The sequence below is a fragment of the Pantherophis guttatus genome, chromosome 2 (assembly GCF_059756535.1).
Source record: "Pantherophis guttatus breed Tessera chromosome 2, ASM5975653v1, whole genome shotgun sequence".
NCBI classification, from domain to species: domain Eukaryota; kingdom Metazoa; phylum Chordata; class Lepidosauria; order Squamata; family Colubridae; genus Pantherophis; species Pantherophis guttatus.
In genome coordinates this window covers 91,836,533-91,849,396 of record NC_142064.1, presented here as the reverse complement: position 1 = coordinate 91,849,396, position 12,864 = coordinate 91,836,533, and the positions used below count along the sequence as shown (strand labels likewise).

General features: G+C 37.3%; 1 protein-coding gene across 2 annotated transcripts; it reads left to right on the top strand.

Moving 5' to 3' along the window:
- The first annotated feature begins 6,732 nt into the window (after positions 1 to 6,732).
- On the top strand, positions 6,733 to 10,004 carry LOC117662016 (E3 ubiquitin-protein ligase TRIM32-like). 2 transcript variants are annotated; one of them, XM_034411275.3, is made up of 3 exons: positions 6,733 to 6,909; positions 8,000 to 8,521; positions 9,610 to 10,004. In XM_034411275.3, exons 1-3 carry the CDS (start codon positions 6,898 to 6,900, stop codon positions 9,955 to 9,957), a joined length of 882 nt encoding a protein of 293 aa, XP_034267166.1. In that variant the 5' UTR covers positions 6,733 to 6,897; the 3' UTR covers positions 9,958 to 10,004. The 2 variants fall into 2 exon arrangements, with proteins under 2 accessions (XP_034267166.1, XP_034267165.1); XM_034411274.3 differs by having other exon boundaries at positions 6,736 to 6,909; positions 8,000 to 8,542.
- The last annotated feature ends 2,860 nt before the right edge of the window (positions 10,005 to 12,864 follow it).

The window sequence follows — 12,864 nt, the reverse complement described above, 5'->3', positions numbered from 1 at the left end:
CATGCAAACAAAATAAGGGCCACTGGATTGTATGACTCTCTGGCTCATTGTGCAATGAGATGAAGGGAAAATAATTATATGAGACAAGTAGTAATTGCTGGTTCAGGAGATTAATAATGGCCATGTTGTTAACTTTAGCCTCTGTAACTCAAAAAGGTTTTTCATTTAGTACCTATGGATGGAGGTGCTAATTCACAGAAATTATGCTTCTCATAGATGTAATCTGATTTTGTAAGCAAGGGTGTCAGATTACCAGAAGCACGTGGGTATCATACGTGAATTAGCCAGTGATGGCAGCTAACACTCAACAAACAAGCTTTAAAGAGCTACTAGTGTTTCCAAAAACCTACCTATCTTAGAGAGTGAAGTCTGCATTACTGCCAACACAGGATTCCTGGCAGTAGATCAAGGGAACAACATTTTGAATGTTTCCCAGTGTAAAGGAACAGGAAAGTATTTATACATACTTATACATACTTATAAATAGGAAATGTATACAGGAAAAGACAGAGAAAACAAGTGCTAATTTTCTAGAACTGTTACAGAGGAGAACAAAGCAGTTTTAATGGCTTTGTCTCAGCAAGGAGAACAATCTCTACATGAGACCCATCAAACCAACCAGCCAGCCATTCAATTACACTTTATGAATTCCAGAAAATAAATTTCTTACAACATTCTTTTGGAATTAAGCTGCTACCTTAGGATTTTATTACAAGACCCAAGATTACTGTGTACCAGAATTTACATTTCATTATCTTCCCCAATTAAGTGCTGCCCAGATCAAACTACTCTCCAATAACACAGACCTTTCCCAATTGTTGGATAGCCACAAAGAACATAGATATTCTATTTTTAAGTATTCAGTGTACTTGCTCTTCATCTTGCAAAAAACCTACAAAAGGTAAGAAAGGGGAAATCATTTTTCTGTACCAGAAGAGAGGAAAATGGCTGCAGAAAATGGTCAATTCCATAGCTCCCTATCATCTCTCCTCATTCTAGCAAGGCTAATTTTTTTTATAGAGCTCACCCTCAAATCCCACTTGCCATGATTCAGACAGCTCATTATTTGAGTTTGAGGGACAAGTGCTTGTGATGTTGCCTTCACTTCATCCCCATCCTATTACTCAGGCAGCTAAAATGGTCTTCAATTATTCTGGTGTGAACGTGTTTTCTTTGTTCTTCTAACCTAACTTGGCATCTGGACAATTTAGGACACCTGGATGACATATTTGAGGATGACACATCAGGATTAGCAAGCTTCTTAGCTCCAATTAGTCATGGAAGGATGCTGTGAGAATGGCTCTTCCTGATGAATCTTGGCTTCAACAGCCTCTTTTTCTGTTTTTATTTAACAGCAAAATCAGTCTGATAACCTGAGACTAGGGCTAACGTACTGAAAAGCTTTATTTCACAGTCTTACATAACATTTGTCTCACTTTAACAGTGATGGCTATAACAGAAATATTAATTAATTAATTCTATTTTTGGATTGGCAAAACATTCTTGAAACAACATTGGGCAACTAGCAACAAAAAGCAATGAAAATTCCCACTCTACCTAAAAAGGGAACCCCTCCCCCGACCATTTATATGGCTATATTAATTTCATGGAAAACCAAAACTCCAAATATATGCATATTTTTACAGGAGACAACTAGAGAACATCCTATAATATCCTATCAACCACACAGCTGCTTTGTTTTCTTTTATACAATTATTTATTGCAATCTATTTATTACAATTATTTATGAATTGTCCCAATCACATGACTTTGAACATCCTTGGTTTTTTTTCTTCTTCTATGTACTCTCACTTATTTGACCAGAAATCTGATTGACAGTCCTATTTAAAAATGCAACTTTATTTGAGCTTCGGGATGGGGAGATTAGGGGGACGATGACTGTGCAGCAATGAAGAGTACAGAAATGTGATGTTATAATTATTCAGCAGGATATATTTTGAATTGATAAAAATAAAAAGCTTTTAATATTGCTCTATTGATCTCTTGGTAAGTCATGGTATTTTAAACTTGTAGAAATATCATAGCATCAATATTCCTATAGAAAACTGAAAGAACTCCCGTCCCCTCAATTGGGGTTTTAGAACTATTGGATGATTCTATTCCAGATAGATTTCATGGTATCTCCATATGATGAAGAGTGATTGTTTGTCCTGCCAGTGGGTGACAGTAGATGGGAGGGGAAAGGAAGTTAAAACTGATCAGCAATTTAAAAAAAAAAAAAAAACTACAGGAACAATAGTGTTTGTTAAGCCACACTAAAATTAGGGTGACTACTTACTCACTACTTACACCCACCAACTTTTTACCAATTTAAAAGCAAGAATAATGTATGTAAATATATCCAGAGATAAAAATCCACAAATAACACACAATTCAAACTGGACCTCCTTAAAAGCAAACATTATACATTATAAACTCAGATCAACATTCCCGTCAGTTGTCAAAAAAGATGACAACTATTTTGATGAAGTGCAAGAGGGTCTTTTTTGAGCATTTCCTTAAGCAGCATCATACATTTTGGAGGAGGAGGAGGAGGAGGAGGAGGAGGAGGAGGAGGAGGAGGAAGATGAGGGGAAGTGGCCAGGCAAAGAGCTCTGTTGCAGAGATGAAATATCCATTTGATCCTTGATTCCAGAGACCAATTTATCAGGTACAATTGTAATGAGAAGAACCAATTGGAGTTGGATCTCAATGACAAGTGCATTGCATCCAGGTGCTGACTAAGTTTATGATAAAATTTTTATCAATGTGGATCAAAAATAATCTATTAAGGAGATCATAAACATATGTGCCAAAACTGGTATGCTTTGAACAGACTAGCATTTCTTCCAATAGGTCTATGTTGGGGAAAACAGCTTGAAGATATTAAAAACAATCTTAGCAGATTTAGACAATCTCCTTTTCTCTTTCTGTTTCCAACCAGCTGCTGTCGCATATTAAAAATGTGGAATCCTTAAATATATGTTCTATAGACTTACTTGGCTAAGTTATAAAGCAAGGAGTTAAAGCGTACAGTTTAGCTTCCTTTATTAAATTAAACAGTTCTATAATTCGTTGGTATTAAATGGAAGATGAAGAACATTATGTAGGCTTCTTTATATTTTACAGAAGACTGGCAGAGGATCAGTGAAAAAAAATATAACCCAAGTAGCAGTGTAAACATTCCTTTAATAAATAGTATCATCACCTCTTTATGAGTACGCAATTTCTTTATTAATTCTTACCAACTATCCCTTGAGAAGAACATCCTTTTTTCTTTGATCTCAGTAAAATACTGGCTTGCGATTACATTACTGAAATATCACATATATAATTTACAAGTCTGTACCTGTATTATTTAAAAGGCTTTGAAGATCTGCAGTTATAGTAAGCCCTTCAATGTTGTGTAGACAAAGAATGTAGATTGAGCTAGAAGGCCTCTTGGTTGAAAAGATTTAATCTACTCAAATACAGTTTTGTTAGTCAGTGGAAAGAAAGATAAATGCCTTTTGAATTTGCAGCTGGAAATATGCAAAATATTTTGAAAATATCAAGCAGATCAGTTTTTATACAACTCCTTACTTTGTATAGTACCCCTTGGCATAATATTAGTAACAAAAACATAATATGTTATGTGTACTGATTCTTGCACTATCGACCTGAGTTTCTATCTCAACTTCTGTAACCTTCAACCTTCAGACAAAATACAACCTCACATCATCTACAGTCTCTGTGGATACTGACCCAGGAAGACTGGAGCTATAAATCCAACAAATCTGAAAAAGATGACGTATGAGGAAATTAATTTTGGCTATGATAAATAGAACTTTAAATAGAATAGAATAGAATAGAATAGAATAGAATAGAATAGAATAGAATAGAATAGAATAGAATAGAATAGAATAGAATAGAATAGAATAGAATTTTTTATTGGCCAAGTGTGATTGGGCACACAAGGAATTTGTCTTGGTGCATATGCTCTTAGTGTACATAAAAGAAAAGATACGTTCATCAAAAATCATAAGGTACAACACTTAATGATAGTCATAGGGTACAAATAAGCAATCAGGAAACAATATCAATATAAATCATAAGGATACAAGCAACAAAATTACAGTCATACAGTCATAAGTGGAAGGAGATGGGTGGTGGGAATGATGAGAAGATTAATAGTAGTAGTGCAGACTTAGTAAATAGTTTGAAAGTGTTGAGGGAATTATTTGTTTAGCAGAGTGATGGTGTTTGGAAAAAACTGTTCTTGTGTCTAGTAACCCTAGATGTTCTGGTGTGCAGTGCTCTATAGCATAATTTTGAGGGTAGGAGTTGAAACAGTTTATGTCCAGGATGTGAGGGGTCTGTAAATATTTTCACAGCCCTCTTTTTGCAGTATACAGGTCCTCAATGGAAGGCAGATTGGTAGTACTTGTTTTTTCTGCAGTTCTAATTATCCTCTGAAGTCTGTGCCTGTCCTGTTGGGTTGCAGAACCAAACCAGACAGTTATAGAGGCGCAGATGACAGATTCAATAATTCCTCTGTAGAACTGTATCAGCAGCTCCTTGGGCAGTTTGAGCTTTCTGAGTTGGTGCAGAAAGAACATTTTTTGTTGTGCTTTTTTTTTGACGTTTTTAATGTTAGCTGTCCATTTTAGATCTTGCGATATGGTAGAACCTAGAAATTTGAAGGTCTCTAATGTTGATACTGTGTTGTCTAATATTGTAAGAGGTGGGAGTATGAAAGGGTTTCTCCTGAAGTCTACCACCATTTCTACGGTTTTGAGTGTGTTCAGTTGCAGATTGTTCCGGTCGCACCACGAGGCTAGTTGTTCAACCTCCCATCTGTATGCAGAGTCATCATTGTCTTGAATGAGACCGATCGTTGTTGTGTCATCTGCGAACTTCAGTAGTTTAACAGATGGATCGTTAGAGATTGGTATACAGAGAGAAGTGGGGAAAGCACACAGCCTTGGGTGGCCCTTGTGTTAATTGTACATGTAACCACTGTTATTCTGCTTAGCTTCACCTGCTGCTTCCTGTTGGTTAGGAAGCTTATGATCCACTTACAAGTGTGTTCAGGTACCTGTAGCTGGTTTAGCTTTATATTTTCAACATAATTGTGGATGGGGAAACCTGTGTGTTTTCATGCCAAGTTCATTTGCAGAATGATTTTGGGAACATAAACTGATCAGGCCTCCTAGAAGATATGTTGTTCCCACAGCAAAAAATGATGCCAGTTTACATGAAAGAGCCATAATTGGGATCGACTTTCTTGGCTACTGCTATCCTGCTGGCTCCACTTTTTACAGCCATTTCAAACTGTGGAAAACTTACAACTGCCTTAATATCACAGAAACAGAGAACAAGGTGTTAGGTTTTACCTCAGAATGTTGGAATCGTTACACATGGCCTAAGCATTGAAATCTTGTTAATACAGTCTTCCTCCCCAGGGATTATACAGAATTAAACTTCCCATCAAATCTCTGCAGCTGACTGTTTGTTTATTTATTTATCATACTTAGATAGGTGTACACCTCATACCGCATTAGGTGAGGGGGTATAACAGAGAGGGGAAGTTCACTTTCCAAGTTCTTTGAAACAGTAGCCACAATCACTCTAAATGATTAATAAATGAAAATGGTACACTGATGACACTACACAACCTAGTTTATTATTTATTTATTTATTAGTTCAATTTATATGCCGCCTTTCTCCGGAGATTCAGGGCGGCTTACAATGCATTTTTTTAAAAAAACATTATAAAAAACATTTTAAAATTAAAATATTAAAACCCATTCACACCATTCATGGCTGGATCTCACAAGATCGCAACAGCAAGATCAACGTTTGGTAATGAAACATCTGCAAGAAAACCACCAAGCTCAGAGAGCACTAAGGTTCAAACAAAGCCTTATTCAAATTATGATTTACAAACAATTTTACCATTCCTTCTCAACACTCCCAGATCTTTGAAAAGCTCTTCTTCTGCTGCTACCACTTCTCACTGACTGTTTTCTGGCTTTGGAATTAATAGTAAAGAAAAATTGGGCTAGCTTGTGTTATTATCTTCCTTTTGGGGAAGGAAGGAAGGAAGGAAGGAAGGAAGGAAGGAAGGAAGGAAGGAAGGAAGGAAGGAAGGAAGGAAGGATTCAGGCAGGCTTTGCCAAAAAAGGAATATGGTGCTATGTTGTGTGGCTGTTGTGTACAAACTGTTTACTGCCTAGATAAGACACACTGGGAGTTGTAGCCTGGAGTGTTGAAAAACACCAAGGATGAAGAATGGAGTGAACCATTTCCGATTGCTGCCAAGAAAACAACATTAATATGTCCATAAAACTATCAGAAATCAAGCCCAGTTTTAATCATGTTTTTAAACTGTGTTTGTATTAAGTATTTATTTTTCTATTAATTATTTTAAGCAATATCCTCTGGTGGAAAAAGTGGAGTATAAATTCAATAAGCAAATAAATGGCTTTGACCTCTTTGTATGCCCTCGTTTAACCTTCTGGGTAATCTTGGAATGTAACAGGATGACATCATGACTCCCTGTTATTATATTATAGGAGGAACTTCCACTCCTGACCAAGGAAATGTTAGACTCTTATTACCTGAAGGCTCTTGATGATGAAAAGTACAAAGATTGTTCTCATTTGCTTTGTGCCTTGTTTGTACTCTCCACCTACCCACTTAATACACCTTCAATATTTTGCAGCATCGATGTAACAATGGGAGCTGACAAGAGAGGGACAAGAGACAAGAGGGACAAGAGAGGGAAGTTGCAGAAAAAAGACAGGGGGAGGGGAGGGTAATGGGAGATCTCATGGGAAAGAAATGGAGGCCATGGAATAACCTGCTAATATTTAGACTGAAGTGTTAGCGTGGCACCTTTAGTTCTCCCCAACTATGTTCAAAGAGGTACGGTAGATTACTGTAGCTGTACATCTCCATCAGTAAGTTTCTGGGTATTATCCATCCTGTCCAGTGGTGAAATCCAATTTTTTTTACTACTGGTTCTGTGGGCGTGGCTGGGTGGGCATGATGTGGCTTGGTGGGTGTGGTTTGGTTTGGTGGGCGTGGCAAGGGAAGGATACTGCAAAATTCCCATTCCCACCCCACTCTGGGACCAGCCAGTGTGGTATTTGCTGGTTCTTTGAACTACTCAAATTTTCCGCTACTAGTTCTTCAGAACCTGTCAGAACCTGCTGGATTTCAGTCCTGATCCTGTCTCTGAGTTAAATAGCAATAGTACTTAGACTTATATACCGCTTCATACTGCTTTACAGCCCTCTCTAAGTGCTTTACAGAGTTAGCATATTGCCCCCCAAAATCTTGAGTCCTCATTCTAGCAACCTCTGAAGGATGGAAGGCTGAGTCAACCTCAAGCCAGTCAGAATTGAACTGCCGAACTGCAGTCAGCCAGCAGTAGCTTGCAGTACTGGATTCTAACCACTAAGCCACCATGGCTCCAGAACTATATTGGAAGATTTCCATGTCATCAAAGTTTCTATCCCTCTTTTAAATCAACTTGAAGTTGACTTATAATTGCCTTCAGTTCTGTAAACACAAAACTTTTGAGGCGGGGACAAAATCAGAGGGAAAACAATGAGAAAGTTGGAGGAATGGTTCATGAGTGTGAGAACAGGCCAGCTACAACCAGTGCAGAGCTAAGTACTCCCAAGTGTAAAGAAGAGCTTTGCTGTAATTTCAGATGCTCCACAGCTAAACCAGTGTTAGATTGACTCATCTCCCAGACAGCTGACTTTGTAAGATCAGACAGGTCCAGACTTAGTTTGAAATAGCACCAAGATCCCATGTGAAAGTGCTCAAGAGAGGTATCTTTTAAATAGAAAATATGGAGTCAGTGGTTCACCTGGTGGAGGAAATCATTTTATGCTTCTGGGAATGTGGATCTATAGCCAAAGAAATGTGTGCTATCCAGTGCTTGAACTAATTCCTGAGTTATCATTAGACAATCTGTTTTCCTATTTCTTTTGCTGTTTCCTAGATAGAAAAATCTCTCCGCTTTAATAACAAATGGAAACTTTCTGGAATCCAGAAGATTTATTACAATTCCCTAATAAAAATTGTGGGCGGGTTTGGTACAAATCCAGGGAAGTTGATCTGGCCAACCAGTCTGACAACAAACCTTGAAGGCGATTTGGTAGTGAAAGACAGTGGTACGGGGAATATCCAGATCTACAGCACTGATGGTCGTCCTAAACATCGCTTTTCATATGGATTCGAACCAGTAAAAGGGCTGGGAGATATCACCTGCATGAAAAACGGTGTGTTACTTGTGACCTGTGGGACTAAGATCATCCAGCTCTTCTCTAAGGATGGAGATTTGATCCATGAACTGAAGTCTCCCAAAATCACCTGGCCTTATTCATATGGGATAACAGTTCTGAAGTCCAATAAAATTGCAGTGTCTGACTGGACCAATGGAGGAAAAATCAACATCATTGGGGTGGACTGGAGAATGAATGCCATCCTGAAGACACAGTCAATAGAGGGATTCTACAGGCCGGTGCGTATGGCTGTCAATGAGGTATGATTGGATGCCCAGAAAGGTAAAAAGTTTGCTCAACATTCATAGAGGGATTGGTAGCAGAGAAGGTATAACATTTTAGCATAAAAGTATAAGGATAGCAATGCAAGTAACAACCACAAATATTTGAAGACTCAGAAAATGAGATGGTATTTCTATCCAATATGCTTGTGTTCTACTGACATCCTTATTTAAATCTGTTGTTAGAGCATCCCAGCTGGATTTGGTCCTAACTAGTACTATTTGCAATTTCCAATGTGTCACTCCACTAGATGACTGTTAGTGGATTTCAGTGGCAAAGCTCCTGAAAAGAACAGTCTTACTTTCTATGAAATAGTCCATATATATTGGTCATCTCCAGCCAGATACTATAGGTAGTCCTCGATTACAACAGTTCATTTAGTCACCATTAAAAGTTACAACGGCACTGAAAAAAGTGTCTTATGACCATTTTTCACAATTAAGATGCTTGCAGCATCCCTATAGTCATGTGATTTACATTTGGATGCTTGATAACTGACTCACATTTATGACGGTTGCAGTGTCCCAGGGTCATGTAATCACCTTTTTCAACCTTCTGACAAGCAAAGTCAATGGGGAATCCAGATTCACCTAACAACAGTAGTGGGTTTCAATTTCAGCCGCTACCGGTTTGCTTGTGGGTGTGCGTGCTTCTGCACATGCGCGGAGACGTCCAAGTGGGTGGGTGGAGCCTCCCGCCACCGCTACCGGTTCGCCCGATCTGGGGCGAACCAGTAGCAACCCACCACTACTTAACAATGTTAAGTTAGTAATGTTATGTTACTAACTTAACAACTGCAGTGATTCTTAACATATGTGGCAAGAAAAATCGTAACATGAGGCAAAACTCACTTAACAAATTTCTCACTTAGCAACATAAATTTTGGGCTCAGTAGTGGTCATATGTCAAGGACTACTTGTATAACATCTCGTTCCTACTTGGATCAATCTCAGGAAGAAGGGTATGCTTTTTTTTAAGTCTCATGTAAACTTACTGTAGTTAACCAACATAGTTGTTGTTTTTTAATTTGTCATCACCTACTCAGAATGAAGACATGCTGGTTGCAGAGGGGCAACTGTTTGGAAGGTTTCAAGGCTGCTGCATCAAAATTATTGACAGAGAACGAAGCCTGAGAAAGACCGTAGGTCCCCATCATGGGAAAAAATTCAGTTTTGAAAACCCTTCTGGAGTCACCGTGGATGGTCATGGAAACTTCTTAGTTTCCGATCAAGGTCAAAACTGCGTTGTGATGTTTAATCCTGATTCAACCCTCTGTGATGTTGTGGTGAGTGAGGGTTTGCAAGGACCAAACGATATCACCATTTTGGATCACGGGTTGATAGCTATAGCTGACTGTTATAACCACTGCGTTAAACTCTTCAGGTACAAGTAAAGGCACCAACCTCTTTCTGCAGTAATGGAATAAATATAACAAACACAGCTGAATAATGGAATAAATGTGAACAAACATAGCTAAACATACAGTGGCATATTCACATCCCTTAGAAATGTGGGGAGGGATCTAGATAACAAAAGGAATTTCCCACCCTGCAGTCATAATGTCCTGGGAAAACAGCACCTTTCCCAGAATGAGTAAGGAACTGATCTATAAGTTATCCTTAAATGATCTACTGACTTGGAAGCAGGAAAAAACAGAAAGTATCACTGATTTGTGAGTTTTATTTGCAACAACTCTACCAGCTCTTATAGATGGAGATATGATATTTTCTATCTGTAATCTTTCTTTTCTGATCATTTTGTCCCCCCACCCCACCCCAGATCCATTAAGAATTGTGGGATGTTTTGATCACGAATATTAGATGACCTCCACCCATTGCTCTTAGCATGAACCTTGAAAATTTTGACACTACTTAATGCAAAAGGTTGGAAAATAAAATCCCTTAAAATCTCCAAGAGGAGAGGGTGTACAATGTATATAACTACCACAACACTATGGGTTAGGGTTATGTTTTCTCATGCTATTTTCTTTGGGGGGGGAATCCTTTTCTCTTATGTTTTGCATACTATTAGACGAAACTTAGGAGTGAGTTGTCACTAATAAGATGAAAAACAATTGGGTGGAGAAAAATCAGGAAGCTGGTCGCACTTTTTCTAATTAACACAATGTATTAAAGGCATGAACTCTCATGAGTTGGGGTTTACTTCATCAGATGCAGAGAATAGTCAATTAATAAAGGATTCAAAAAAGAAATGAGGAGAAAATGAGAAGACTGAGTGGTTTATATATGGCTTCTGTATGAGACACATTACAAGTCCCTCATCAATAAGCAATTGTAATGGATTTGTTAAAGCCATCTGAGAAAGCGTGACATCTTTTGATGTATTGTGAATTTAGTCATTTCTTGCTCTACAATATTGGCAAATTTTTGTTCTCTGTAAAAGTGGGGAAAAGGAAGAAAGCTGACATAGGCCAACATTTGATTTGCCCTTGCAGGAAAGTAGAACGTTCGGTCATATTATTTCATAATGTTCTTGCTATAATTATGTTATCATTTTCAATATGGGCATTTTTTGGTAATTGTTAGTTGCTTTATTTCTGAGGTCTGTCTGAGGGGTTTTGCAGAAAAACCTAACCAATATGGTGAGTTTTTCCAACAATATTAACAGTTACCTAAAAGTATATTTTTGGACATACAATTCTTTTCATCCTGTTCACCGATTCTATTCTGAATCCTAAAAACATATGTATATGTGCATATAATTCCCTTCCGAACTCATTAAACAAATTTTCTTTTTTTTTTATAAAACGAAGAAACAGAAAAGCCAGCAATAAATTTCCAATATCTTCATTATTTTGACCCTTAAGACTTGCTATTAAAACTACTTTATAAATGGTTGTGATTGTGATGTCCTTAAAATGTGAAACTGCATAAATGAAAGGGTTTCTACGAGAGGTGGCATAGTGGCTTGTTAAAAATCAGTATGCATTTTAAAAAGCATTGGCATGCACTGTGTTTAGAAGTACAATTGATGTCAAATAGTACAGAACAATGAATAACTATTTTTACACCGAAAGGCGAACCATAAATTTGTACATTTTAACTTGATTTTGGAAGTTTCATAGAACTGAAGCAAGAAAGTATCTTCCATAGTTTACATAATCCATCCTTAACAATTCTGATGTACCTGTTGTATCAGGCAAAAGAGGAAGAGGTCAGATAATTAGTCTTTTAAAAAGAAATGCATTAAAGACAGATTAAGAACTTGATCTTGTTGAAGCAACTATTTGGGTAATATTATATTTTTTAAAAAATTATTATTATTATTATTATTATCAAATGTATTTGTCACCAATCTCACGGTTCAAGGCAACCCTGAGCAGCCCTACAGTAAGATAAAATATACCACTATCCAAGAATTATAAATATAAAAACAAATTAAAATTACAAAAATGAAAACAAACTAAAAAAAACATATATATTTGAAGGGGAGAGGTTGGGGGGGGGTCTTCTCTGTTAGTTGCATCAACCACTTCCAGGCAATAGCTTCTCCTTCAGGCCCCTATGCCAGATGGCATAGTTCCATTTTAGACTGGAACTGAAGCAGAATGATCTTAATAAAACTGAGAATGAATTAAACATCTCTAATTTTAAAGCAGTAGAAAGCAGTTTGTGTGTGTGTGTGTGTGTGTGTGTGTGTGTGTGAAAGCCTGTTTTGTAAAGACAAAAGACCATTAAGTATCCATCTACAATTCTACTGGAATTGTTGGTGGCTTCAGTGGAATTAAATTAAAATTTACTGGCTGCAAAGAAAGTGAGGTGTGACTAAAGAGTTAAGGACTTAATCTAGCTGTCACTTTATCTGTCACTCCTCTTGCCAGTCTCATGGGTTTAGTTCCTTCTGTCTTTGTCCCCAAGTCCAGACTCACGGAATATTTGAATCTCCCCTGGTAGAATGTATTCTCTTAAATAAATCTCCTTCTGTTATAAATAAAAACTATAGTTTAGTTTTTATAATTAAAAACTAAAAATCGTTGCTTGGGTTGTATTCCTGCCTGTGATGAACATATATGCAAAAAAGCTTTCCCAGCCATAAAGCTAAAATGGTGGTGTCCAGAGGCAGGTTATGTATAAATAGCAGGAGTTTATTGGCCTCAATAAACAAGTTTCAAAGCAACATACCATATTTTTGATAAATTATCACCTAGTCTTTAATTTGCCATTAAAGTTTCTTTTATGGTCTTTTTAATTTTAACCTGGATATCAGGCAGGAAGGGGACTTACACCATGTAGTACTTGAGAGAGAACTCTCCTATTTTGTTTTTATTTTTAATTTCTCA

Coding starts and splice junctions, on each gene's coding strand:
- LOC117662016 (XM_034411274.3), top strand. Junction 8,543..9,609: donor TGCGTATGGCTGTCAATGAG/GTATGATTGGAT, acceptor TCACCTACTCAG/AATGAAGACATGCTGGTTGC.